Genomic DNA, 27,991 nt, shown 5'->3' with positions numbered 1-27,991 from the left:
CAAATTAGAAGTATTCATGGAGTATGAGATTGTAGATGTGGTATCAATAGCGATATCATTGCATTTTATATATTTGTTCAGAATAACCAGTGAAGGAGACTGTCCTGTTTTCCCTGTGGGGAATCACCACAATGCCTCAGCATTGATATCTTGAATGTGATGAGATTTGAGGTGCTCAGAGGGGATGAAGTGCAGCTCTGCACCTGACACAAAGCAGTGAACAGTCTGAGCCAGAACTCTTTTCTTTCACATTTGTGATTTATTTGGCTACATAAATATCAGAATAACTTTCCTAAATCTGAGGAAAAATACTGTCATCCGTGGCTATTAGTGGTGTCTAGAGACTGTGTTGCACAACGGGCTGCTGTGGCTGAGTCTTCAGCTTGTGGTGTAGATGCCCTGGTGAAGGGGGCCGCGTCGCAGGGGCATTTCTGAGCGGTAGGTGCTAAACGCCTTCTTGCGAGCCTCGCTGTCTCGAAAAGTGCTGAGGTGAGGACCAACCTGTAATGAAAGGAGCGGATGTGCTTGGTTAGTGAGGCGCAGGCCAAAGAAAATAGCACAAACGGGGAGCAGTTGGTGATTTAGCGCAATTTCTGTCTGTTTTGGAAACATTCCTGCAGCTGGTACAGTTAAACTCATCTAACACATTTAAAATGAGGAGCTGATTTTCCTGGTTGACTTCAGGGTATAATCCTACTCTGTCCCAGGAACAAAATCCTGGAGTCCCACTCAGATTTGTTGATTATCTGACATTTTCAAATGCTGACATGCCTTAAAATAGGCCTTGAAATATTTGTTTTCTGCAGCAGAGAGTGTGTGTGTGTGTGTGTGTGTCTGAGTTAGCCAGGCAGGGCTCTGTGAGCTGATGGGCAAGTCATGGAAAGTGTCCCCAGCCCCAAAAGGGGCTTCCCCAACAAATACATGAGCAGTCTCTATCCTGGGAGATGTGTATGAGCTGGGGAAGGGATATTTTTTTTCCTGGGGAAGTCCCCTTGTGGAATGAGGTCCCAGGAGCTCTGGGCTTGTGTGGAGTATGTGAGTGTGTCTGCATGTCTGGAGCAGGTTACTGGGAAAGGGGAGGGAACAGGATTTTCCTTCTTCTGTTCAATCCCTTGTGCTCCACATCTGCTTTGTGTGGATGTGCTGTGTTCTCTCCTTCCCCCATCCCTGCTCAAGCAGGATGGATGTCAGCCTGGCTTTGCATATGTAAAAATGCACAGCAGTCTTTGCCCTGAAAAGCTTGCTAGTGATCTCATTAATCAAGACAAACAAAGCGTATTTAGCTATTCCCCCTCTCTGGAGGAAGGCGTTCAGGTGCTTAAATATACATTTGAGTGCCTAACTCCAGACAGCTGTTTTCAGCTGCTTTTGCTTTCTCACAAGCAGCAGCAGTGACATAACCCCTGTTGGAGAGGGAAATGCAGAAGCAAAGGCTGCCTAAAGAGAGGGGCAGTTTCTGGAGGAGGCAGCAGGGAGAATCCCCCAGCAGGGCTGACTCTGACCTGCCATTAAAGATGCAGGAGTTTTCCCCTTTGACTTGTGTGGAGGCAGAGCTGGGCTTGCTAGAAAAATCCACCCCCTGAACCTCAGAACAGCTGTGTCTCTATTACATTGCCCACTGTGCTCCATGCCCAGTGGTGTCAGGAGCTGGGCAGGATGAAATTCCTGCATTGGATTGGGTTGAAGCCATGGGGGAAGAACCCAGCAGTTGATTCATTCCAGGCTTGGTTCAAAGCTCCCAGGTGAGAAATGACACCCTGATCTGCACTGAGGGACATTTGGCTGCAATGAAAATTAGCTGAGCCCTTGACAAAGCTGAGTGATGTCACAGCTGTGAGTGAGTGGGGAGCACCAGGTGTAGGACAGGGGACAAGTGCTGTTTTAAAAAAATGAGGTGCCCCCCATAATGAGGGACACTTGAAAAGTATGGATTAGTCCCAGGCTGGTAATTAGAGTCAAGATAAGGGTGTCCTTGGGTCAAAGGTCTTAATATGACAGAGATTGGTGTGAGAAGTCAAAGCCAGAGTGATGGATCCTCATCTCCGATTCTTCTAATTCCTATTCTAAATGATGAACCCAAAGGTACTTTCTCTAGAGACAGCTGATGATCTTTATCATTACTCTGATCTGGTTTTGAACTGTTATGGCAGGATTTTGTCTGAATCCAATCTGGAGTGTTGGAGCTGTAGCCTTCAAGGACAGAAATACACTTTCTGGAGAAAATACTGTTGTTTTCCTTGCAGTGTGAGGCAGCTGTAGCTGCTTTCATTTGTTAATTGCAGGTAATGTTTTGCTGTTGTTCATTGTCTCTTTTATTCCCAAGTTAAAATGTCAGACATTCCTGCAGTTGAGATCTTGTTAATCAGTCTTTGCCTCAAACTATTTGAAGGACAATAACAATCTTCTCACTTCTAAAACTAAACTAAATACTTGCAGGCTGTTTTCATTTGGGTTACTCTCTTAGGATTACGCTTAAGATAGGAAGAATGGAAAGGATCCCTGGCAAAGCATTAATAAAATCACATACTTGCTGCAAGCAGAGGTAGGTGTGTTAATGGAGGACTAATAAATTGTGTGAGATGCAAAGAGGAAAAGCTGGTGTAGAAAAGGCAGATCCCAGCTGGTACAGCCTGGCAAGTGTGTGGGCAGCATGGTATATGTAGCTGTGATGGGTGCCCTGTAGGTGCTATTGCTCTTAGACTTGTTGATGTTGAAGCTGTGTGTTCAACACTTGCTCTGTACTCTGAGCACCCTTGGGTGGTGGGTAGGGTTGGCCTCTTCCAAGGTGAATGAGCATCTTTGGGAAGGGCGCAAGTTTTATGGCTTGTGGGAGGTGCTGGGAATGAGTCCATTAAAAGGATGCAGACAAGTACTAAGCAGTGGCAGGCCTTCCTCCTGCTGGGGAAGACCTGCATGAAGATGCTGCTGCTTTGGCTGCTCTGCTCCAAGTGCCTGCCCAGGCTGTTTCTCTCCTCATGTGATTTTTCACTTTAACAACAAGCTCTCTTGAGCCTCAGCCTTGTTTTTTCCATCATCCGTTTGGCTGAATTCCTTCAGTTGGTGACAAAACACCTTCTTGAGCTCTCTTTATGGGAAACCAATCTCTGTTCTTTATTCGAAACCTCCCTCATTTGCAGAAGTCTTACAAATCCAGGGCCTTAACTCCTCTTCTATTTTTCCCCTCTGAAATGGCACAAAACACTGTCATGCTTGCAGATTTTGGGGGCAGAGGGGGTGAAATACATATGGGAGATGGGCACCCACACGTATGCTTGCCTACCTGCACCGTGCATCCCCACACAGACAAGACCACGCGCACACACACGCACATCGGGATGCAAATTATTTCCGCGAAGCTATCACTTGTAAAGCTTGACAGAAAATAATGAGAAACACTAAATCTTTTATAAGGTCAACACTCAAGCAGCTGTCAAACAAGAAAAGAATTTAGCGAAAGAGCCGCAAAAACTTCCATCGCCTCATTAAATCCAACAGGGCCGGGGCCTGGCGTGGTGAGGAGGCACCAGGGCGCCTCCGTTTTGTGTCAGTAATTTGCGGCGGAGGAAGAGGGAAGACGAAACAGCCAGCGCCGAAGGGGCCTAGGGGGAGGCTGGGGAATCGTTAGTGCGCCAGGAGCGGCCTCGGCTCCTAATTGGAAGCATTGGGCATTATCAACGGAGGATTTGCCTCGGCTCCCTGACAGCTATCTAGGCCTGGAATGATAGCCCACTTGTCAGTGTAAAAGACCATTAAAAACAAACCATTTTGATTTAATTGGAGGCGGTGCGCTGGGGGCCCAGGTGAGGCGCTTCATCAGCTGATGTTGGCTGCTGATGCCTTTTTCCCCCTGTATTGATGGCTTTTTTTTTTTTCCACCCTCCTTCCCCTCCCTTTCAAAAACTGTCTAGGAAGGAGAAAGAGGTACTGAAAGATCCTCTGCGGCTGCATCGAGAGCCGCTTTCAATAGGGTTGTCAACAAATGCCATGACAAGTTGGAGGGAGGCAGGTATTTTTAAAACGTACGTTACTCTGTCCAAGGCGAGCTGTGTGCTGAGGTGTTGGATTAGTTGAGTAACAAACACTGTGACTTTTCTTGGTGCTTGTGTAGCCTCATCGATGAATGGAGCCTGTCGGCTCTTCCCACCTTTCCCAGCTCCAACAATGTAGGGAAGCACAGGGCAAAGTGGGGTGGATGGGCCTTACTTTTGAAGCAGGATGATATTTTTTTTGCCTGCTGTATTTAATGCTCTATTGGGATCTCATGTTGGATTGGGTGTGTTTCAGCTCCTTGAAAGTAAGGGCCATAGTTCTAAAACTCACTGGTCGCTTGGGCTGGGCATTGGCATGAATGAAGGAGAATTTTTGTGTTCAAGCCCTAACCCAGCCATGTTGCTCCAATGAATGTGCTGAGATCAGACTCAACCAGGTCACTTTTCCTGCTGGTGTTTCCTTGAGACCTGACTCCAGTCCCTTTTGGTGCCAGACAGGAGGGTTATTCCGGTTAATGGAATGAAACCCTGAGTCCGTTTCAAAAGCGTGTTGATGAAACTGTATTTAAAAAAAACCTCATGAGGCACTGAAAGGCCAGTAAGGATCACCTGGAAGGTGAGCTGGCCTGGGTAGTTTTACCCTGCTGTGCTGGGGAGGATCTCCATGAGGTTATGTGGGGAAGCACTGCAGACTCTACTGAGCCCTAGCTTCCAGCCCTTAGGTCACTGCCTTGGTTCATCACACCAGTGCTGGAAGTGAGGAGCTTGTGTGGATTTGGGGACCACCAGTACTAGTGTTTTTGCCTGGGGCCAGAACTGAATGTCTCTTTTCCTTTTGGACCCATTTATGCTCTGTTTTCCTGGCCTCACTCAGGAGGTGCTAGACAGCAGTGAGAAATGTAAAGAGGACCTGATGGGCTGCCATGTTAACTTGGTGGAAGGATGAACTAAGGATGGGAAAAGGAGAATAGAGAGGCCCTTAGGTGTTCTAGATATCTGCAAAGAGCCATTGGGAAGAACTGGACCATAGAAACACCTTGCTGTGGTGTGAGCAGTCAATGCTGCTGGAAGTTTGGGCTCTTAAGCAAAATAAGGAAGGCCTGTTTTTAAGGCTATTTGGACCAAAGGATCTCCAAAGGTCCCTTCCAATATCAATCATCTTATAGTGCTGGAGATTGGACCTGCATTAGTTACAGGGTGGCTGCACTGTGTGAGGGTAAATCTCCCCTGTTGCCCCAGGAGAACTGTGGAGATGTTATACTTGAAGGTAGCTGAGTTTCTGCTGCCTGTGTGGGGCCTTGCATAATGTTGCATTTTCTTTTTATATTCTGCTTCTTGTAAACTGGACACCAATTAAGGCCAGTTGTGCTTTTTGATTGCTGTGATTGGACTGAGACCTGCCAATTTCATTTGTGGCTATTGACTGGCCATGAGGTGACAGTGACCCTTGGTCAGTCAAAACTCCAGCTGGAAAAAAGTTTGATGGTACCAATGATGGAAAGCTCTCCTACTTATGGCTTTGGTTTTTAAAGGCTCTCTAGGCTCCAAGAGACAAGTTTTATACTGTTCCACCCACATGAAGTTTTGTCATCCTCTTGAAACCTGTGAGGATAAACACTGTAGTTGAAAATCTAGCCCACTGTGTGCTGTACCTATCAAACATGGGTTATTTAAGCACAGTCTATGGCTTTTCTGACAAGACAACAATTGCAAGATTACATGAGCTGTGCTTGTCAGTTCGGCTCTTTAGACAAAAAATACAGGTAAGGCATTAAAAAAAAATGCAGAACATTTTTGTGTGTGTGTGTTAAACCTCAACTGTTAATTCTGATGAAGGATCAGGCTGTGCACAGATATCGGATCCCTGGTGAGAATCAAATTCTGGAGCCCAGAATTTTGCTGCAAAGTTTATACGGTGGGGATTCCTCTAATTACTTTCACTGGAAATTTACCTGACAGAGCTTTCCCAGGTAATGCAAGGCATACGCGGGAGAGCCGCTCATGCGTTGACAGAGCCTTTGATTTTGTGCCAGGTTGCAAATTAAGTCTTTTGCCAAGGTACCCGAACACTTGCTCGTCAATTGCTTATCGCTTATTCATATAGTGCATCGAGCGCAGCTCGTTTCATCTGCTCGGGAAGGCAGCGCGTGTTGACAAAAGTGTTGTCCAAAGTTGCTGCATTTTTCTTTCCTCCCTCTATTTGGTCAAGTAAACAAGAATATTTCTCTCTGGAAAGCAACCTTGAATGTGTGTGCAAGCTGGAATTCTCTAATGAGCAAAGGAAAAATTTAATGTGTGTCTGTGACACATGGTGTAGGTTGATGTTTTGATGCATGGGGCAAATTTTGTCCTTCCTCACTGCTGTGAGGTGGTTCAACCAAGATGTGCTCCCATTCTGGGTTGACCTGATGGAGCCCTGGCTCTTCTAGTATCCAGTTAATCTGGGGTTGCCTCTGCTCCTACCTAGAGTGCCAGTGAGGACCTGGTGCAAAGCCCTAGCTCTGTTAGGAGAACCTGTGCCCAGGCCTCAGGGCACTGCAGGCAGCAGGGCAGAGGTTTTCTTGGGGTAAAAGACCTTCTTGGGGGTGTTTGAGAGGGAAGGGCAGTAGGAAATCCTCACTGAAGTGAGGAAGGGGTTAAGCCCTGTAAAACAGTCAAATAAGAGTATTTCCATTCAGCAACTTTCACTAATGAAGCGCTTGCCAGGACATGACTGGCTCCCCGTGACCTGCTGGTCTCGGTGAGCTGGGGGGCCCAGGAGACCTCGCGCAAGGTTAGTCTTCCAGAGCGAGACGCAAAGCAGGAGCGATGGCCCGGCGTGGGGGAGCCTGTAAATCACACGGTTATCTTAATAGCGTGGGCTATTATTCTAAAGCAGTGGGGCTGAAAGCTAAATCCAAATGAAAATATAGTCAATTTGTCCATACTTTAGTGACTGAATGACTATGTAATGTCACGCTGCCCTGGCAATGTGGAGAAAAGGCAGAGGCAATTAGTGGGGAGGGCAAAATGCCTTTGTTTTCTCTTCAGCTTCCACTACAAGCCCATGCATGATGCCAGGCTGTGGCCTGGCACTAATGGAAAGTCCAGTTTGAGAGTCAGTAAAGACAGGTAAGCCCAGTTTTTGCAATTATATGTGAAGGGCTGGGGAAAAAACTAGAGCAAATTCTCATTTCAGATTTTTGTATTGGTCTAGAGGAATAAAATCTTGTTTTCCTGCTGACCACCTTGAAGATTATAAATATTTGTTCTAGTCCAGACCTTGCTGCTTGGACCAAGAGGTCCAGCTTTTCTGTAATATTATTCCACAATCCCTACCACTAGAGGAACTTCTGGGATGGATGGGCTTCTAGTAGAGAAAATAAGATTTCTCTGGACTTGGCAGACCCTGGTAATGGAGATTTCTGGTTTTGGTGGTGATGGGGAAGCCTGGCAGGCATAGTGGGGAGATGGAGAAAGAGGAGTTGTTTTAAGGAGCCCTGTAATTCAAAGCAGCTCTCTGCCACTTCATGTGTAACCTGGTACTATTCAAATCTCCTGGCCTTCAGTCTGTCTACTGGATGAGAGCAGAGGGCCTGAGACTTGCTGTGGTTGAAGTACTGTGATAAACTGTCTTGTCCAGGCAAAGGGATCAATTTTAAAGCTGTAAGGTAGCCATCTGCCATCAAGGAAGTGCCTGTTGAAAGGTTTTGAGGGCAGAAATCCTGCAAGAACAGAATCATGGAATGCTTAAGGTTGGAAAGGACCTCTAGAGATCATCTAGCCCAACCCCTGCACACGCAGGGTCACCTAGAGCACGTGGCACAGGACTGTGTCCAAGCGGGTTTGGAAGATCTCCAGAGAAGGAGACTCCACAACTTCTCTTGGCAACCTCACCTCACTTGAGAGCTGCTTTTTGTCACACTTGAGTATGATGGGGTGACTCCTTCAGTCTGCCTGTGCTTGGTGGAAGGGTTGGACCAATTTGTTGTCTTTCAAGGCTGTTCCCTCACTGCCTATTCAGAACCCAACTTGATAAAGTAACAGATCGATGCACAGCTCGGAGGCTATTGAGTGGCTTGTGAAGCATCAGATTTTCTTAGGTCATTACTGCTTTTAACAGGGTAAACAACTACAGATGCACAAAAAATCTGTGAAAGCCATAATCTGAAACTCAACTGAGCAATAAATTTCCTGACCCAAGCTCTAATATGGGCTGTATCTATTAAATCCACATCTAGGGCAAGGCAAAATTTTCAGGTTAATGTAATGAGGAAGAGGAGGAAAATAAGCAGATGAGCTGTCCCTCCTGCACCTGCTCTTCCTGAGGAGGAAGGGAAGAGGTGAGAGGAAGGAGGAAAAGCAGGGAGGAGAGGAGGACTCGGGAGCTGGGTTTAAGACCTGCACCTGGGGAAGAATCCAAGTGCAACTGCAGAAGAAACAAAGGAAAATGTGGAGAAGCAAAACCGAGGCTGAAAAATGAATAGTGATGGAAAGGTCTGGGGTGAGAGGAGCTCTAAAGAGGAGGCTTGCCCCAGAATCTCGTGTGACTTGCACAATCTGTTTAACAGCGATCGGTCATGTTCCTTCCCTGACACCAGCCGCAGCAGCAGCTCTGTGCTGACAGGCACCCGGGATAAATGATTACTGACATATGCTAATCGGGCAGTCGGAGACAGGACATAAGAATACATCAAGGTGGTGCAAAACATGTTTCTTGGTCAAAACTCTCTAACTTGTTCAAGTACATTAGCTTCAGGAAGTCGCAAGCGGTCTCCGTTTTAAAACTATGGTTTAAAAATCAATGGTGTGGCAAAAAAAGACCTCATGAGAACAAGGGCCTGGGTGGAGGCAGGGAGGCTCTTTGCAGTGGTATTTATCAATGCCAGGTATGATTTTGGCTGTGTAAACTCCCCACAGGCCCTTCAGTGTGCTCAGATGTTTTGGAGTCTCCTTTCTGTTCTTCCTGCCTAATGCTTTTCCCTTCCTTCTCAAAATGCCCCCTAGCTCTTCACTTGAAGTTTTCCTGCAGTTTACACCACAAAAAAAAAAAAAGGTTCAAACAAGTGCCCCAGAGTTCAGCAGGATGCATGGAAGAATCCAGAGAGATGTTTAGATCTTGCTTCTGGAACAAGAAAACTTCACTTGGACTTTCATTTGGATCAAATAAAGGAAGTATCACATCCATCTGCAACCTGGCTAAACCCTCTGTTTGCTCTCAGAATATCATAAAGCAGGTTGTTTAGAGGCATCAAGACTGCCAGCTTGCTGGAAATCTTATTTCCATGTTTAAATGACATCTAGCTGAATATGTCCAGTGATGTTTGAATATGTCCAGTGCAGGAGCATTGCAGGCTCTCTTGTACACTGAGCTTGGTGTATGAGAGCTTTGTGTCTATCTTCATTGTGTGTTAAGGGTATAAACAGGGCATGTGGACAAGGTTAAAAGGTATCCCCACATTTGTGTAGACTCCATACCTTGTCCAAGCGGGGTAAGTGCCAGAAGGACTCCTCTTTTGCAGGTAGTGGGTGTTTTCGGAGAAGCGTGGTACGAGTTTCATAAGCTTTACCTTTCTGTAACAAGATAAACGAGAAAGGTCTGAAATGGCCACACAGCCCTATCCATCAGGCCAGGGCCAAGCAACATAATGACACCGAGATGAACTGGGCAAAAAGTCGGTTTGACACACTAGTGATCATGGGTCCCCTTTGGGAAAGTGTGATGCTGATACTTCCCTGATCTGTGTCATCTTTCATATCCACGTGGCTAATGCTGATATGTAGAACAGTGATGAGGAAAGTATGGACAGCCCCCTGCTACCAGCGAGCCTGTTTCATGGGGTAGTGAGGTTTTTGCTGCCCATAGGAAGCCCTGGTCCAAGCTGGAGCCATGGGCCCCCACCAGCTCTGTAAGTCCTTCCTGCTGCCCCCAGCATAGGGAAAATTGCCCAGTTATCCTTTGGGTGTTGCTCTCCTGGCTAATTGCAGCTTGCAGTGGTTGATAGTCCCAGCATGAGCCAGTGCAGGTACCAGGTGAATATTTTGGCCAACTTGTGCAGCCCTGGGGGATCTCTTTTGCTGTGTGGCCTAGTATGTAGCTTTTAGTTCAGTAATTGGTGGTTGCAGCTTCAGAAGTTGATGGAGGGACCTTAGTTATTAAAGACATCAGTCATTAATAGATCAGGTAGGGATGCATTTTCACAACATCCTAGTCTCGTGCATTCATAAAATAGCTGCTAATTAAGAACACTGTGTTCTTGTTCTTCAACTATAAAGCATACTTTGTGATGGCAGAAAGCCCATTGAAATTGGTCATTACCATATTAGCTCAACTCTTCTTTGAGCCATTAACTAATAAACCTGTCGTTGGCTGCTTTTAAATGTTATTACAATAGTGCTATGTTTAATGGCACAGAGTTTCCCCCTAACAACTGCTTGGGTGCCAGCAGCAGCCACATGGTGCTGAGATCAGGGCTGGTGCTGGTCCTTTGAACCCTTGCTGCTTGTGCCCTCCTTTTGTCCTTTGTCACCTGTAACCTGAGCAGAGCTGATGCTTTCCTAAGGAATATCTGTTGGGTTCTGGCAGCAAGGGATAACGCTAAATGCCTAAGATAATTTGAAGTGTTAATTCCTTATTATGACAGGGACTTCTTGTATTGTTGCAAAGCAAAGACATGTGGGTGAAAATGAGAATTGGAGCTTCTGTTTTTATTGATATAAGGTGTTCAGCTGGGTACATGGAAATTAGAGACATATCAGTGTAGACAGATGCTTAATGAGGCTCAATAGGTGTCTCAGCACTTGAGCATATCCTTAGAAAGGAATCTTTGTATATACATACGCATATATATCTATATACATATAAACCTGTTCCCTTTTACCTCTAGGTCACTTTGAGGCACACACAGAGACTTGCACATCTGGTCTTTGCTCCCAGCATTGCTCAGCTGGACATGCTCTGGCCAGAGCCCGGCTCATCTCTGCTCGGAAGCAGCTGATCTTTTAGGCTTTGCCAACCTTGCAGCAGGCAGGGAAAAGGATTTCCCAGCTGAGCTCTCTCCCTGTGACCAGGAGACACCTGACCTGCTGTGGGCACCTGGGCCAGGTGGCAGTGCTGCCTGCCTGGGGCAGGGAAGGGAGAGCACGGGGTGAGAGTTATCACCTTTTTCTTTTCTTCTCGCTGGATCACTGTTGTTGCTCTCTGCTGCTCCATCCACAGCTCCTTGTACTTGTGTTGGAGGAGATCAAAGAAGGGAGTGGGAGCCCTAGGAAACATTAAAAAGGCAACAATAATCTCCAGGGTTAATGCCTCTGTTTGCCTCCCTGTGCTGTTTCCTTGCTTTGCTCCTGATGGAAAATGTGAATGGTGGCAACATGGATCCTGCAATCCTGCAATGGGAAAGCCTCTGCCTAGAGCAAGAATCAGACACCCCTAGAAGCACAAACTGCATGTGCTCCTATATCAAAAGGCTCTGCTCTCCCTATCTGTCCAGAGCAGCTGTGAAACACCAGGGCTTCTCCTGGGCCTCCTCCAGGAGGTGGGTTTCTGTGGAGGGGTCTCCTCACTGGGCCACAGTGAGGGCTGCTTCTGCTGCTTCCAGGTTTTCAGCAGGAGTCCACGTGGGTTCAGTAGCCACCAGCTTTTAGCAATCTGAAGGATCTTTGACAGTGGCAGAGGGTGCCAGCAGTGCATATGCAAATAGCAACTCTTCTGTTTCGTGTTCCTTCACCCCTGCCGTGACTTTTATTACTTAATTATTGCACGCCACATGCTTCAAAACAGCCTAATCTACGGTCGTGTTTTCTAATGATACTAGATGTGCAATCCAGCAGTCTATGTCCCAAGGGGGCATTCACATCGGAGGAGACATCCTTCTGCAGACCTCCCGTTTCATAGATCACATGCTGCAGGGCTTTTCAAGGCTTTGCTTACAAATCAGCTGTGCTCCAGACTGTCATCTGGAGACACCCGGTGCCCAAGGGGACACTGTCACTTACCCCTTGCCTTTGCTTTTTCCCTGCGCTCCTTCCCTTTCAGTTTGGTGTTTCATGCTGGTGAGAGTAGGGCAAATTATTTACAAGAAATAGAGGATCTGGCAAAACTGTAGGATAGCCCTGACAAATGCAGAATGTTTTATTGCCTGGTTGGGTCTTCTGTCTCATTGCATGGTGTATATTTTGGTAGGAGTGTCACAAATATAGCAAGCTGTGCATATGAACTTGCTTCCTTAGCCGGTCCCACCCTGGGATAACTACGAGTGGGATCTTGGCTCTCCCTTGTGTCACACTGCTAGCCCCATAGGCAGCAAAACTGGTGGAAAACACCCCAGCCAGTGCTGGCATCACTATGGATAGGAATGGCCATGCTAGATGTCTGCTTCCAAAGTGCAGGGGCTTTGCTGTCCAAGGAAAAGCTTTCCAGGTGTGCCCAGATAGCAAGGAGGAAAGGAGGACAGCACTGAGGCCATGGGGAGTGTTTGGTTATTGATTTTTTGGTAGCTGAATGTGTGCTTATATCTCTGTGGAGGTGACTTTTACCATCTCTGATGGGCCAGCCAGTTGGTGACTGATTAGTCCACAGCTGGCTTGTAAGTAAATGCTTGAAAGGACACATTTGGGCTGATGCTCTTCAGAGATTCTTCCCTGCTGTGTGATTAATCACATTTAAGTTCTGATCCAGCAAAGTATAGAATCATGCCTGGGATAACACATGCACGAGCCACCTCTTTGAAATGAGTAGGAATAACCAGTGTGCCCAGTTACACACTTAGGTGCTGCTGTGGCTGTAGAAAGTGATGCTTCATTTGGGTGGTCTTGGTCCCTTAGAGAGAATTTTAGAGAAAGTGGGGAAGGCAGGAGGGGATAACAGGTGAGTTTGTTCCAGTAACTTTAGCCAAAGCAATTTCAGTGGGAAAGCTTCTCTGAGTCAAATGCTGATTCCACTAGAATGGAGGGAAATTTTGGCCCTATTTTAGTGCAATTTGGAACTATGCCAGATCTTTTCCTTTGCAGCTGACCTATGGGAAACTCTTCTCTCCCTTAGTGTTACCTAAGGATGGGAGTGAACTGCTTATGTGCTGTTTTCTTTTGTCACTGTCCCAGTGTCACTGCTCTGAGCTGAGAGGATTTTGTTGTTGCTCTTCTCTGTGGATGCTGTGGAGTGGGGCAGCATCCGCTGCAATCGCTTATTGTGGATTAAAACTCATCTTGTTCAGAAGAACTCAGATCTTGTTTTGGCACAAGCACCCTGCCACAGAGAGGGAAAGCAAAGAAGTTCTGATAGGCTGTAACGAATTATTTATAATTGTGGAAAAAATAAACAGCTACTTCCTTTTATAGTCAAATAGTTGGAGTCACTTCTAATGCTGACATTTCCTAAATATTTTAAAGCTTATCTATGCACATTTTCAAAACTATTATCCCTGAAACAGTTCCTGCCTCTTTAATACACTCTCTCTATAAATTACTTTCAAGAGTCAAGATTTAGACCTACATTCAATTGAAATGACAAGCAACTGCTAACTTGGTTATAAAATGCGGTACAATATTCTGCCAGAAGTCTCTTAGAAAAGAAGCCACAGCCTTCTAATGGGTTATTTTACTGTAAAAACAATGTTAAAAAGTATAATAAAGTATTAACAATATTAAAATAAAACAGTGTAGGCCTTAAATGAGCTACAAACTAGTTAAATCTATTCTATTCAATGTGAGCCTTCAGTGCTTTGCAGCTGATACCTCAGAGCTGGGATTTATCTAAAATGAAGGCACTAGGGACATGCAAGGGAAATGATAATTATAATTTGCAAACATTAGGCTGACACTTTTTTGTGTATGTGTGTATAAATTCTGACAGCTGTTATTTGTGTGGTGTGCCAAATAGTGCTCTATCGCGTGTGAAGGGCTCCCTTTCTGGCAGGCCATCCTCATAGCAGCAGCTCATTAAAACTTTGGAGAAGGAGAACTTGCCAAAAACAGGAAGGCGTCAGAACCATCTGAAGGGCTTTTGGTACATGCTCGTTGAAAGGTGTTTGAGAAGAGAGCCTTGGGTCTGACAAACTGGAATTTTAGTACGCCTCTCCGTTCACAGTGGGGCAAAATAATTGGTCATCAGTGACTACTAATTTGGTTTAGTAGCCAGAGGCGGTTTTTTTCTTCCTGGAAAATCAATGACAGTGCTGAGATCTGTTCAACGAGATTCAGCTCAAGACGGGTCCTCATTTAGCTCTTGATGCTTCTTCCACTGGAGACAGCTATTTTGTTAAAATTAAATTAAAATCTATCTATAATACTCAGCCATGAGAGCAGCACCCGTCAATGCCATGCTGCTCTTGAGGTTTCAAGGTTGTCAGTCTCCCCTCAAACTTATTTTCAAAGGTTTACATGAGTCGAGTAAAAAGCTACTTGGCAGAAGCGCATACAAAGAACTTTGCTCAGGAAGGGCTTTTATAGCGGCTTAAAAGATGCGATCAATCTAATTGCTAAGTTGCCTTGTAAAAGGGTTAAACGGTGGCTTATGCTTGCTTTTTTCTATATAATTCAAAAGTCTGGCTTGAGTATTTCAGCATAGCAGAGGAAGGCAAGGATGGACCTTTAGAGCCGCTCGCTGTGTGTTGTGGCTCCTGCAGTGTCGCCTCCCGTCGCTAGCTAGGACAGGCTTTGGAGCGGGCGAGCAGAGATTTGCACAGAGCACAGGCTCCCTGGTGGCTCTGCAGCTGTTTGGGTTGTGTTGAAAACTGCTCCTAGAACCATGTTCAGCCCTCTAATTTCCCTGACTTTTTACTGGCAGCAGGATCTGGCACCGCCTGGGTACTTATGCAATAGATGGATGGTCTCACTTTTTAAACTGTGCTGGTATTGCACGGTATCACAACACCACCAGCTACCCTGGAACTTTAATTCTGTCTCCAAAAGATGAATGATGTTTCAGGTTTTTTCTTTTGGGTTTTAGTCCATGCTTGCTTTCCTCAGCCTAAAAGGACCTGTGAAACAGCCAGAATCTTCCTATGGGCTCTTCAAGCCCAGGTACCAGCCAGCCCTGCGAGGCCCTGGTGTCGTTATGTTCTTGTGGATTCACTTTGTGATGGGATGGATTTGTCCCGTGGTAAAACTGCCTGTGTCCAGTGATCTTCCTTTGCGTGTGCCCGATGACGGTGGCTTCATTTGAAGCAATCAGTTCTAGCAGAGGGGGATGTATCCAGCTTGTTCTCCAGCATCTCCAGTGCGTGTAACTCCTTGGTGCAGACCTTCTTCAGCAAAGCGAGAGCTGGGGGGATTGTGATGATGCTCGAGGGAGCTGCTGGCACATGCAGCAGTGAGACATTAAGGTTCAGGTACCTCTGCCCTAGAAGGGGGGTTTATAGTGCAGGAAAACTCTGATTACAGCTCCCTTGTACCTCTATGCTGCCTCCCTTCCTCCCTCGTTATGTGAGGGCTGGAGCAATCTATCTCCTCTTAATTTGTCTCTGCGTAGCCCAGCAGGAATGCGGGACACGACTGCAGCTCCAGCCTGGTGCAAGAGCCTGCGCACGGTCCCCGCATCCCCCTGCAAAGTGCCTGGCTCTGCTTGTCCTTAATTGTTCCCTTTTGGCTAGTGGACCTGTCTGCTCTAACAAGGGCAGTGAGGAGGGCCGAGGTAATTGAAGCACTTAGCTGCCCTCACGTTGCCTCCTGCAGCTAATTAGGAAAGAGCCGCTGGGCTCTTTGTTTCTTTTAATTGTTTGTGGGTTTTGCCTAAGAGTGAAGGGCAGGGGAGGGATGTAGAGGTAGTGGTGAATTCTTGACTTTGAAATCTGTATAAAAGGTCACTTGCAATTTGTTAATGCTTTGGCTGGAGTGAATTCAATTAGCAGTCATGGGAGCCCCTGCATGCACGTGTGTCCTAGGGAGAGGTGGGGAAATGAGCAGGGCACAAATGCAAAGGCTCTTCATCTTCCTAAGAAGCTTGTGGGCTACACAGGAAAGTTATAGGCCCCTTACAGCTTTATGGTACTCTAAATAGGCTGTGGCAATAAACCCATGGAGAGGCCTGAAAGATCATTTTTAAATGATTTCCACTTGTCCTCACTTTCCATTAACCACTGAGGAAAATAACAAGAGAAAAATTGGTGGGAAACACTCTGGGACCAATTTTTTTTTTTGCAGTCCTTGTGCTGGAAAAGCTCCCAATTGAAAAAGTGAGTTCTTTGCCTCTTTGGCAACTGCAGGGTCTGTGCTGTTGAAGCCCTGATTACCCTGAATTTCTGAAGCTTCTATACAAGCCTTGTAATTTGGATGAGGAAATAACAATATAAATTATTTTGCTGTGGGCAGCCAATGAGGCAGTGACTTCTAAGTGCCATAGGATCCGTTATTTTGCTCAAAGGGCTCGTATGTATAGAACAGTAAAAAGAATAAAATCCATTGTAAATGCACACTTTAAAAGATTTATCTGATGCTCATAGCTGTGCTTAGGAGTACACATGGCTACAAGAGCACCAGTTTGCTTTACTATTCCCTCCCAAGCCAAGTGTAAGGTGTATGCCTGCAACAGTCCTAAATGGACACATGGAAACACATGTACTGAAGCCAGTTGGCCAGTTCTTGTCCATTAAAGAACCAGCTTCACAAACTGTAACTTGTGCTTTAGCATTGATATTTTGATAGTTTGAGAAGATATTTAGCTGACTTTGTGGATTATTTAGACTTATGTTCAACACATTACTGATTGGGAAACCCCCCTCTAACAGTCAGACTCAGGAAGGCTGTGAATATGGGGCAGAGCCATTCCAGCCTGGGGATCTCACTCCAGGGCTGAGCCTGAGCAGCTCCTGTGCTAAATGCAAAAAATCCTGATGGGAGAGTGCTCTGCTCATTGCATGGAAAAGAAAATGTGCAGCAAACCCAATCAAAGGGCAGGCTGCTCTTTGCCCTGACCTCAAGTTCATGCTGCTTTCTCTCTGTCTGGGTGGGAATATTACTCTGCTTGAAAAGATGTCAATGAGGGCTGCAAAGCTTTGCTTTCACAGAAAGGCTTCTGGGGCTGTTCTCTTCTGATCCTGGTTTTTATCAGACCGACCGAAAAAGCAGATGTTTGTGGGGGAGGTGGTGATGAAATCACTGCTGGTGAGAGGTGATTTGTGGTCAATGGTAGTGATTTTCATCCAGTTCTGTTCACCAGAGGTAAAGTCCATGTAAAATAGTGATAGTGTGTTTGTGTGAGGGGGAAAAACTTGAAAAATTTCCTTTTTCTTTCTGCTCAGTGTTATACAAATGGTAATAAGGGATCTAAATAAAACAAGGAATTTCAGCACATTCCTGTTCCCAGCTCTGGGGCTGTCCTTGAGGCTGGTGTGCAGGATTTGAACCTCCTGCCAAACCATGTTTTGGCAGTTTACTTCCTCTTAATCTCACAGCAAGAAACAGTCAGAAAAACTTACAACTGTAGTAAATATCTATGCTTACCCAGAACTAATATTCTTCCCAGTGCACTCAAAATTACATGAAGTGAGGAGTCTTTCCAGGAACACTCTGATATTTAGTATTGTTTTTTGACTTCTGCAGTCATTTTATAATTATTTTTATTTTTTTTACCCAGGGACATATACTAATGATCCTAAATGTTCTGCAAGTGTCTCAAATAAAGCTGCTAGGGCACTTTCATGGGTGCAAAAGAAGCTGGAAATGTCAAGACAGCCTTTAGGTAGCTTTCTAAGCTTTGTTCTGGCTATTTGCACATGTTGTGGGCCCTTTGGATGGAAAAGCCACTTGGAGAGCAGGAGTGTGAGTATTGAGCTCTCCATTCAGTCAGGCAAGGTGAAAGATATGAAGGAAGCAGTGACTTGGTAAAGCCAGGAGCTGCAGAAATAGCTAATATACCAGTTATCTCAGTGGTCTTTAATGCTTCAGATGTTGACAGAGCTTCAGGACAATTTCAGATCATATGAAGACAAGAGGGAGGTACTGGATAACTGATCCCTTTGGTCAGTTGTACAAGTTTGAAGTGGGGAGATGGAGGTGTTCAGTACTTAGAAGGGTGAGTTTGCCATGGTGATGCAATGAAGCAACTGCCAAAATATTAAGATCACTTTTTGAGAAGGAGAGGTGGATTGGTAGAAGGTGATGAAGTTAAAGTAGGATATGAAATTTAGGTAAGGGATGGCTAAAGTGAAGGTACACGGTGGGGGGACCCGGCAGGAACTGCATGGATGACAGAGTGCCAGGGAAATCCTGCCAGCATGCCCAAGGTCAGCCCAACCTACAGGCCGACTGCCAAGAGGATGGCAATGAGTCCGAGGGAGGTTATGGCCATGCAGGGTTTAGAGGAGCTAGAAGTGTTGGGTGGGAACAAACAGCAGGTCTGTGCAGCGCCTTTTGTCCATGAACACATTGTAGGATTCAGAAGGAGCAATTAGAAAACTTGCTTTAGTAAATGAGAGGAAAACAGGAGCTTTGCTCTAAAAGTTGTGGTGAGGAATCTGTGTTCAAGGAAGTGCTCTACATTGCCATGATATCTGCCATTAGCTGCTTGGGAAAAACACTTGTGCTTGCACTGCTGGTTGTGCCTGGGTGAGATTTTTGTTTGTTTTTGCTTCAAACTCACTGTGAGGCCTTGTGCAAATCAATGTAATCTGTGTTATGGATGTAGATATCACCTGTATATTTAAATTCCCCAAATTACCATTTAGTACCTGCTACTTTCAGCATGCAGAAACCTTCACCTGCAGAAAGGGTGATTAGGAGGCTAATTATGAACCTGGACATCTATTGAGACTTCCAGTCACACCTGAGTACCCAGTTCTTCAGTATCTTCTTTGGTATCAATAGGTGTTTGCAGAACACCTGCCACTTTAGATTTTGAGCATCAAAAAAAAAAAAAATCTGCCCACTCACTGTGTGGAATCTTCCCTTTTGTAGAACAAGATGGTGAAGCAGAAGAGGAGGAGGTTGAATGCACTGTGGGATTTTTAAAATGAAAGGACCTGGGAAGGGACATGCACTGAGATCCAGGACAGCAGTAACCTTAATCTGCAATACCTTGCAGCATGTGACATGTTGTGCAGAAAGCGCTTACCCAGATGGGCTTAGCTCCTGTAGGAGGGGTTGCTAAGGACTGATCTTCCTTGAAAGCAAATCTGCAGAGCTGTTTTTTGCCAGGGCTGAGGGCTGCGGGTGCCACAAAGCGCCTCTTCTCCAGCGTTTGCGTGTGTGGATGTTCTCCCCTTTGCGAGTTGTGGCTTGCACAAGGCAGCTCTTGGAGATCAGATGCCGGAGCACGAATTGGAGGAGCCTGACCGGAGGATGCCTCCTGGGGGCAGCCGGGACCCCAGCGCATCCTCGTTACCGCTGACCTTGGCACGAGCGCTGCCTGCTGATGGATAGGCTGTGGAGCTGGACAAGACCCTGGGGAACCACCGTGTTATCTATTATCGTCCCATCAGCGCCTCCGCTGACCCCTCCCAGCTCCGAATGCCACAGGCATCAGGGAGGGAATAAATCTCTGTCTGATACTGAGAGAGAGAGGGAGCGCGAGCAGGAAAAAGGAGAGATGAAAAATGTTCTTTTTATGACTCTCACAACAAAGCTGGCCACATGATTGCAGCAAACATTTCTCGGAGAAGAGGGAGGGTGGGAATGGGGGGAATCAGCAAAATAAGAAAGCAGAGCAGCCTCTCTCCCCTGGAAGATGCCCATGGGGAATAGATAGAGGGGCATGGGTGACCTTTGAAGGTAAATATCCTGTGAAAGGAAAAGGGCTCCAAAGCTTCAGGCTCACTCCAGTGTCTGATGCGGCTTTGAATTGCTCCTTGCAGCCGCTGGGAATGCTGTGGAAGCAGAGGCACGAGCGATCTGCTGTGCTAGAAGGAGCAGCAGGGCTAGGGCATGATTAATAAGGCACTAATAGCAACCCCAGCACTATCTTTTTGCTTCTCTTTGGGATGATCCAAGTATAGCTTGTGCTTGGGAGCCTGGGGAGAAGTCCTGACCTTGGTGGCTTTAGCTGAGAGAGAGGAGCCTTTAGTGGTGTAGCCCAGTGGCTGGAGAAATGTTGGCACCTTTTGGTGCTCTGCACTATCTCTTGATCACTGCAAGACTTCAGAAACATTCCTGCTAGTAAACTTCACTGAAATGTCTATTAAAGTCAATGTTTCTAAAGGCAAGTGAGTGTCTCGAGTCATGGAAAGGGATGCTATGCTGCTGTTCTTGTCTCTTCTGCCCCAACCTGTCTTGTATTTTAATCAAGAGCACCTTCCCTTCCAGCAGCATGAGTAAGAGTTGTGCAGGGCTTAGGATCTGCAAGCAGAAGCAACTTAAATCCATAAACAGTTAAGTAGGGTTGTTTAACAGCCTGCTCTGTTACTTGAATGGTGACCCTGAGGTTCAAGAATCTTTCTGTGCTTGCACTAGCCTCTGGGAATATTGGATCTGTTTGTATTTCTTGTCTGGGAGGGTTTGACAGCCTCAGCAGATGCAACAGATTCAATTTGAGGGCAGCTGTGCCCATCCATGTGCTAGAAAGCTGGTGAAACAGGGCTGCCACACTGTGTTCTAGCACCAAGGGCAGACCAGGGCTGTTCTGGCCAGTGCCACCGACCTTTCTGCAAAAGGAGTCAGATTGGGTCTGGGCAGCCCCTACCCATGCTGGTATTTAACTTGCCAGTTGTGAAAAGTGAGTTAAATTCCCTGCTTTTACCCAAATGGCTGTAACAACTCCTCGGTAACCCTACTAATTTGATTTTGTCTATAACGTACTTTTAAAGTAAAGGGATAAATACAATCAGTCTGCATAAAAGGTAGCTATTAAAGAGTGGACAAGTTGTACAACAAATAACTTAAAATTAAAAGCTCTTTCTCACTACTCCTGCTGTGAGGTCTGCAGATTTTCCTCAAAACTTTTGAAATGTGTCTAGACTTCCTACAGGCAGCCATTTAACCTCCGTTTATGAAGAAATAAAGCAAAATTGATGTTGATTTTGGTCTACGTTGGGGGATACTTTTGCAACATAAAAGCCCTTTTGCCTGCAATTTGTAGAGCAGCCCTGTCACATCAGTGAGGGCTGGTACTGATAAAGATAAAGCTTTATAGCTGGGACATTTGCAGCTAACAGCAAGCTAATGCTGCATTTTCATTTTGATGCAATTAATGTTAATGTCTGCTACGAAAATTGTCATTAAATACCATTTTAAAATCCATTCAATTTGCATATGCAAAGCCCATTTACTATCATGTAAAATACACGGTGTCGTTCATCATGTCCTTTCTCTAGAATTTGTAGCTGTTATTTTTCTGGTAGTGATTATTATCCAGCTCTTAAAATGAAACGTAATGTCTAGCCCAGGCCTGCACATAGCATGAAGACCCTGCTATGCAGCAGCAGAAAGGCAGCTCTGAAGCCTCTTTCCAAGACTTTTAGCACTTGTTTGTATTGGATTCCTGCCGGGCGGGCAGTGGAAGGGACATGTTGGAGCAAGGTGCTGATGTTTTTGCTTGCAGACTCTGTTGCATAGGGACTCGGGCACAGCTCATGCACCCAATGCTTTATAAAATTGTAAATAGAAACCCAGTGTGGGGTTACAAATTGACTAGTGAGAGACAATGGGATGAAGAACCTGAACTGATCCTTAATTGCATCAGAGTACTGCAAACTGTATGACCAGGTGGAAATGCTGTTCTGCCTTAGCATCACTTTTCTTGGCATAAATAACCCTGGGAAGCAGAAAGTCTAGCTCACAACTCATCATACGGCTTTAAATTATAGGATTGGCATTGGTTGTGTTTAAGGAGTTACAAGTCCTTAGCACCAGCAGTCAAATGGGGCTGTGCTGTGGCAGGCAGGAGTTAAGTAGCTGATTATTTGACATCTGGGTATGATCTGGAAATGCTGCTGTGATGCATTTGCAGTGTTCCCAGGCTCAGGGTGCTTCTCTTTTGGGGACCCTGCTGAGTGGGAGGTGAGGGAGATGCAGAGATCAAGAGCTTTTCCCCTTACCGTGATATGATGCCATATGTCATGTCTGCAGGTACTTTGGGAGGCCCTCTCTTGAAGCGACTCTCCTCATCTGCTTTTTGCCGAATGTCCTTGGCTTTGTAGAACAAGTTAAATTCCTGGGCTGTGGCATAACCGGCTCTGAGAGCGCCACAGTTCATGGTAATGTAGTCCCGGGGCATCTTCCGTCGTAGAGCAGGCCTGGGCTTCATGGCGTGCCAGTGGCCGATTGCTGGAGGTGGAAGGAGACACGAGAGGGAAAGATGAAGCATCTTGGCGAATGCTTTGGGAAGGTGGTTGTGATGAACCTGCATACCGGGTGTTTGGGGCTTCTGCCAGGGCTCTGTTGTGGAGTGTCACCATCTCCTGTGCCTTTTGTACATCCCATCCGAACTAGATGTTTACTCAGCCTCTAGCCTGGCTTGGCCAACAGGCCTGACTCCCAGCAGAGTATTACCTGAGAACACGGAGCAAGAGCTCTGATTGTTTGGGAAGTGGCCACGTGTCATCCCTTCTCTGCTTTGGGTTCTGTGCAAGCCCATAAGGCTCCCGGGAAATGTCACTAGTCATCAAGCAATTTGTGTGACATTTATGTTGGTGAATGATGTGGAGTTCTTCCCCTCTGACTTATTGAGAACTAAGAGAAGAGGCTCCCCTAAGCATTAGACTCTGCTGCATGCCTGTATTTTTGTGGTGGTGTCATACCTTCAGGGACTCCTCCATCTGTCCCGTGGATGTACAGCCCGTATGAAAAATCATGGCCTGGCAGGGCATAGCCGCATCGACGGGGCCTCCCCAGCTCTGCCTGCCGAAGAAGACCGAGGTTAGCGGGGAGCTGGAGACCTTGCACGGGGAGCTCACCCTTGCAAAGCGAGACTTGCAGCAGAAGTGTTGGCTGCTCCTGCTGTTGCCATTGATGCCTGGATTGAGCAGGATTTGAGCAGGGGGGTTGGACTAGATGATCTCTAGAGGTCCCTTCCAACCTTAACCATTCTGCGATTGCTAATGGCACCCTGGTTCCCAAGGGCTTTCTGGGGTTAGGAAATTGTGTCAAACCCAGAACTGGGACTAATATTTGGAGCAAAGGGGCAAGAGAGGCACAGGGGAGGTTGCTGTGTGGTGCTCAGGACCACCAATGGCTTTGGCTCTGCTTGGAGCAGCTTTGAGCCCCACTTCTTGGACATAATCAGAGCTTGAACCACACAATGTGCTTGTATTAAGTGACCTGGCCTTGCTGGAAGTGGGGGTGCTGACTTATACTTATGGTATAGGGACCTAAACTTTGTTTAGCTAATGTTGCCTTTGCCTACAGGGCCTGAAAGGGGAGGCTTTCTGCAGCCATCCTAACTTCCCTTCAAGTTGCTCCATTTTCCAAGTCGTGCATCCTCCTGGAAAACTGCCATTAAGTTCCCCAAATGCTGCCACATCCCCATCCCTGCCCAGGAATCATCAAATGTTGGGAATGGACATGAGAAAAGGGGAGCAGAGCAGGCTTTCCAGCACTGCACAGTGCTTGAGTTGATGAGTATCTGCATTTTTACTTCATTTGAAAATGAGTCCTTCCCAGCTCGTGGTTTTCCCAGGCAGATGATATCCGTGGGATTAGATGATCTTCCCTCACCCCTTTGTCTCTGCTCTCGGATCCCCATGGTGCTGTCCCATGGGACGTGCACGTTTGGAAACCTCCTTGGTGGAGGGCAGGGGTAGGAGCCTTGTAGTCTGCAGAGGTCCTGCTGGGGGAGGCCAGGGAGGACAAGGTGACAGGCCAACCTGAGCCCTGACACAAGGTATGGGAGTGGGTGCTTTGGGACAGGTTATTTTCCATTGGAAAGGTGTTGGGGAAGGGTTTCCTTTGTAGCTGTTGGCATCGGCCCTTTTGGGAGAAGGGAAACACTGAAATCCTAGTTCATTGCTGTTCCCTGAGGAAGTATTGAATACAGATATTGACATGACCATCATTATGTTTGTGTTAACCTCTTCTGGATGGGGAAGTGCTAATTCCTGCTGTGCTGGGTCAAATGCTCTTTCTGCAAGGTGTGAGCAAAGAAACTGCGGCTGAAGATGCACCGGTCCTGCTCGCTGCTGGTGCAAACACCCTGTGTGGGTGCGAGGGGGCTCGCTCAAAATGCGTAAACTCTTGCCAGGAATGATGAACTAGCTCTTGTGGCTGGTCTATTCCCGCTGTGTTCCCAGGCGCCAGCACGACAGCTATTTTTAGGCTACGTGCTGCCGATGTGCAGGGGAAATGGCATAGCTGCCTGCAAAGAAGCCCTGAGGAGGGGAGAGGTTTGCAAGAAACCCGTGGCAAAGCCCTTTCCAGTGGGTAGAAGGGAGGAAATGAAGAGACTTAATGGTTCCTCTTTGCTGTGCACCTTAAGTAAATGCAGTTGGATATTTACTCTGTTGCAAAATGAGCTCCTGCTGTTCCCTTTTTGTGATCTGGTAGCATTTTACAGTCATTTTGCACTGAATAAATAAAGCTAGAGGTGCTGGATAATTAATTAAAAGGAAAAAAAAATTGGTCCAATATGTTGAACGTGGTGAACAGCCGTGATGCTGCAGAGAACCAGTGGACTCGGAGGATTCTGGTTGTTTGCCAAGATCTTCCTACCTGCAAATCAAAGGATTGGGAGGCAAGATTGGGAAGAAATCTTGCTGAGCGCACTCGGAGACTGAGGTTTTTCCCATTGGCAGCTTAGCGAGGCGCTCGCGGGCTGGCTTAGGGTTTGTCTGCAGGTATCGGAGGTCCTGTGGATGTGGGAAGAGATGGAGCCCGGCTTGATGCCCAGGGTCCTTTTCCCTTTGCCGGCTCCATCGTCTGTGTTCAGGTTTAGGCTGTCACGGAGCCGCTTGGCTGGAATACAGATTGGTCTGACAGCTGTGCCTATCAGCAGACAACTTCATTAAACCTCATTAAGATGTCATTTCTCTGCCTTATTTCCCACCTCTTGGCTCTAATTAAAACCGTCTCTCTCTGCATCCCAGGCGGTCCTAATTTTCTCTGGGTACCTTCTGCAAATTTTCTCCCTTTACGACCTCAGCGGGGAAAATCAGCCTCTTAAATATTGTTTGTAGAGCCCGCTCGGAAATGCCACCTCGAGCGGCTTTCCTGAAGTGTTCCCAGTGCTTCCTGCAGGGACCAGGGCTGGGAGTGAGAGCCTGAGGCTTTGTTTGCTCTCGGGGCCTTTAAGGACATTTAAGGCACCCTCCAGCAGGGTAGTTCTCACTTGTGACCTGAGTTTGCCTGTCCCCTGCTCGGATGGTGCCATGCTCAGACCAGCCACAGCAATGGGTGTTTTATTGGTGTGGGCGGCCCAGCTGGCTGAAGGATGAAGTTGGGTGTAACAAGTTCTCTGCTTGTAGCCCTGGAGGGGAGCCCTCCAACAGCACTGGAACAACTGCAAAGGAGGAAGAGGTCTCGGAAAAAGGCTCCTTTGCAAGAGATGGGTGTGAGCGAAAGGTGTCACGAGGTGCAAAAACTGAAGGTTTCCAGATTTGGTTGCAAGCCGCCCTTCCTTTCCTGGGGATTTTAGGCCTCTTTGCTCCTTGCATTAATTTTCCAGAAAGGACTAAGCCTGAGAGCAGAAGAGAGACCTGCTGGCGTGCAGGGGGAGAGAGGCCGTCCTGCCGCCTTAATCCCGATGTTGGAGGCGGCTTGTCCATGGGGGAGATGCTGGGGAAATTCATGAGGCCGCTCGGCCGGGGCCACCCTGTGTCTCGGACCTCGTGGCAGCCGCCTCCGCTCCACCAGGCCCTGCTTCCTTCCCTACCTTCTGCTCGACTTTTCATTACACCCCCTTGTACAGTAAAGCCTCCCGTCACGCTGCCATTACTATTATTATTGCAGATTTACTGCGCTTGCCGAGTGAAGTGATGGCGGTGACAGGGCCCAGCATTTTCCCTCCTTCCCCCCGCGACAGCTTGAAATCAAGCCCTTCATTTGCATTTACATGATCTTGCTGTGCAGCTTATGAGATCGGGAGATTTATTTGCTACTTAGCTTGATGTTTGATTACACTCTAAGAAGGCAGTGAGCTACAAAGTGCAGGGATACATCAGAACTGAGCTACTGAAAGCCTCTGGGGGACAGTAACTCAACATCAGGTTTAGGTAGATGGGAAAGGGAATGTTCAGTGTTTTGAAAAAGGCAAATTTGATCAGATTTTTTTAAAGGTGGAAGGAGGGAAAACTTATTTGTCCTCTCATGAAAATGCCTGGGAAAACAAGAATATTGTTATAAAACACAGGTGAAAATCCAGATTTGTAAGTGCTGGCTGCTTGGCTGTGCACAGTCAAGTGCTTCCAATTCCACTTCCAAGAAGATTATTAATAACAGGTTGGCACTTATCTTGGAAGTTATCTTCATAAACATGAAAGGTCAAAGTCAAAGAAATTTTGCTTCATGAAGGGCCACAAGATATGGCCCTGAATTATTAAACTACAGAATATGTCACGGAGCAATAATCCTGCTGTAAGAGCTAGGGAAACTGAGGCAGGATGAATGTGCTCATGCAGGAGAGCAAAGGGGATGGAGCTTAGACTGGTGAAGAAACGAACTGCTGCTTGGCACTCTGTTCAGCCTGGGGGACCAGGTCACAGTCTCCCATGCTGGTGTGAAACTATCTGCTGGGGTGGCCAACCCTTGGGAAAGGACATTCCAGACCTGCAGTGTCTGTGAGCCTGTTGGCTGGTGTGAGATATTCCCAATGGACTATGGCCAACCATGGGAGGGAAAGGATTTTGATCAGCCTGGAGATGAGGCTGGTACTTGGGTAAAGGTCCTCAGGAAGGGTAAAGCTCAGGAATCTTGCAGTAATCTAACTCCCATCACTACAAATATTCCAGATTAGATGACTACTAACCCAGAATATGACTCCATGTACAGCCTGAGTTAATCTGACTGCCTTTTCTAGGTGGGGTGGGTAGTCTCAAGCTGCAGGTTCGAATCTGAAAGTCTTTCTCCTCTAAAAAACATGTTTTGAGACGTATGATGGCAGTGGGAGAGATGTTTCCCCTGCCCTGTAAGACACCACCATGGCACCTGGACTGCAGGTGGAACTGGAAGCCCCTGGTTTTGCTTTTGCCTCCTCCATCACCAGTGGCCTCTTCCCATGTCTCTTGCAATGCCCCTTGCATTACTTGGGTGCAGCACCCAGCATGGCAGGTCCTGAGCTGGGGACAACGCTGCCGGATCCATAACCAAAGGTCCCTGAAATGGGAGCCTGTACCCAAGGAAAGGCACCCACTCTCAGCTACAGAAGTGTCGTGTGGGAACTGCTGGTACTTTGTGTTTAGTCCTGAAAATTGCGGGGAGATATGCTATTACAATCAACCATTAAAGACTTAAGAGAATATACCCTATTACATAAAAGACTCCAGTGATGGTCTTTATCCAACTTGTAAAATGGACAGACTTGATGCGACTGAATAATTTTCCTCTCATCTGCACAAAATCATGGATGCTAGTCAGACCTGGAGTCTGAAGTGAACACGGCGAGACCAGCCTATAATTACCAAAATAGAAAAAAAGAACAGCGTTTTCTAATGAATGACAAGCCACTAGGTGGAAATCTAATTTGGTCTAATTAAGCAGCCTTTGTGAGGATTTGTCTTTAGATGAAAAGAGGGAGCCAAAGAGATCTAAATGCAAATGAACTCTAGTGTTTTGGTTTTAAAGGGCCAGGCAGTTATGAAAGTATTTGCGTACACCATATTTTAATTTGTCTTTATGAGCATATTCCCCTTTTAGGTTTCCCTTGAAAAATTCCTTTGTGCTGCAGTTTTAGAAATCCAAGTACGCATCACTGTTTTTGAGATAGAATATAACACTCAGTTGGGCAACTTCAGCAGAACAGTATCACAAATGTCAAAACCGGCTTTCTCTGTAACAAGACTACTACTTTCTGACGTTGGAAAATGGTCTTGGAGGGGAGAAAAAAAGTCTTTGCTAGGGAATCAGATCCCACATCTGCTTCTCTGGCTGTGTGGCACCCTCTAGTTTTGGGGTCTGTGGGGCACCTGCTGGACCTGAGCTCTTCAGCAGTGTCTCTGTCAATATGA

The 27,991-nt window shown here is 46.6% G+C and overlaps 1 protein-coding gene across 1 annotated transcript in view; it reads right to left on the bottom strand.

Annotated features, from left to right (window-relative positions):
- Positions 1-378: 378 nt before the first annotated feature.
- Positions 379-27,991, bottom strand: part of CFAP77 (cilia and flagella associated protein 77) — a 52,347-nt gene continuing 24,734 nt past the window's right edge. The window contains exons 2-6 of the mRNA XM_088525437.1: positions 22,637-22,736; positions 21,935-22,163; positions 11,131-11,233; positions 9,447-9,542; positions 379-501 (exon numbers count right to left, since the gene is read on the bottom strand). Of these exons, the coding sequence (XP_088381563.1) occupies positions 379-501; positions 9,447-9,542; positions 11,131-11,233; positions 21,935-22,163; positions 22,637-22,736 (651 nt within the window). The remainder of the gene's footprint in view (positions 502-9,446; positions 9,543-11,130; positions 11,234-21,934; positions 22,164-22,636; positions 22,737-27,991) is intronic.

This window comes from Tinamus guttatus, unplaced genomic scaffold, assembly GCF_059628265.1.
Source record: "Tinamus guttatus ecotype Peru unplaced genomic scaffold, ASM5962826v1 Tinamus_guttatus_pri_ptg000226l, whole genome shotgun sequence".
NCBI lineage: Eukaryota > Metazoa > Chordata > Aves > Tinamiformes > Tinamidae > Tinamus > Tinamus guttatus.
Note: the sequence above shows the minus strand (reverse complement) of the source record. Positions and strands in the feature narration are given on the sequence as shown.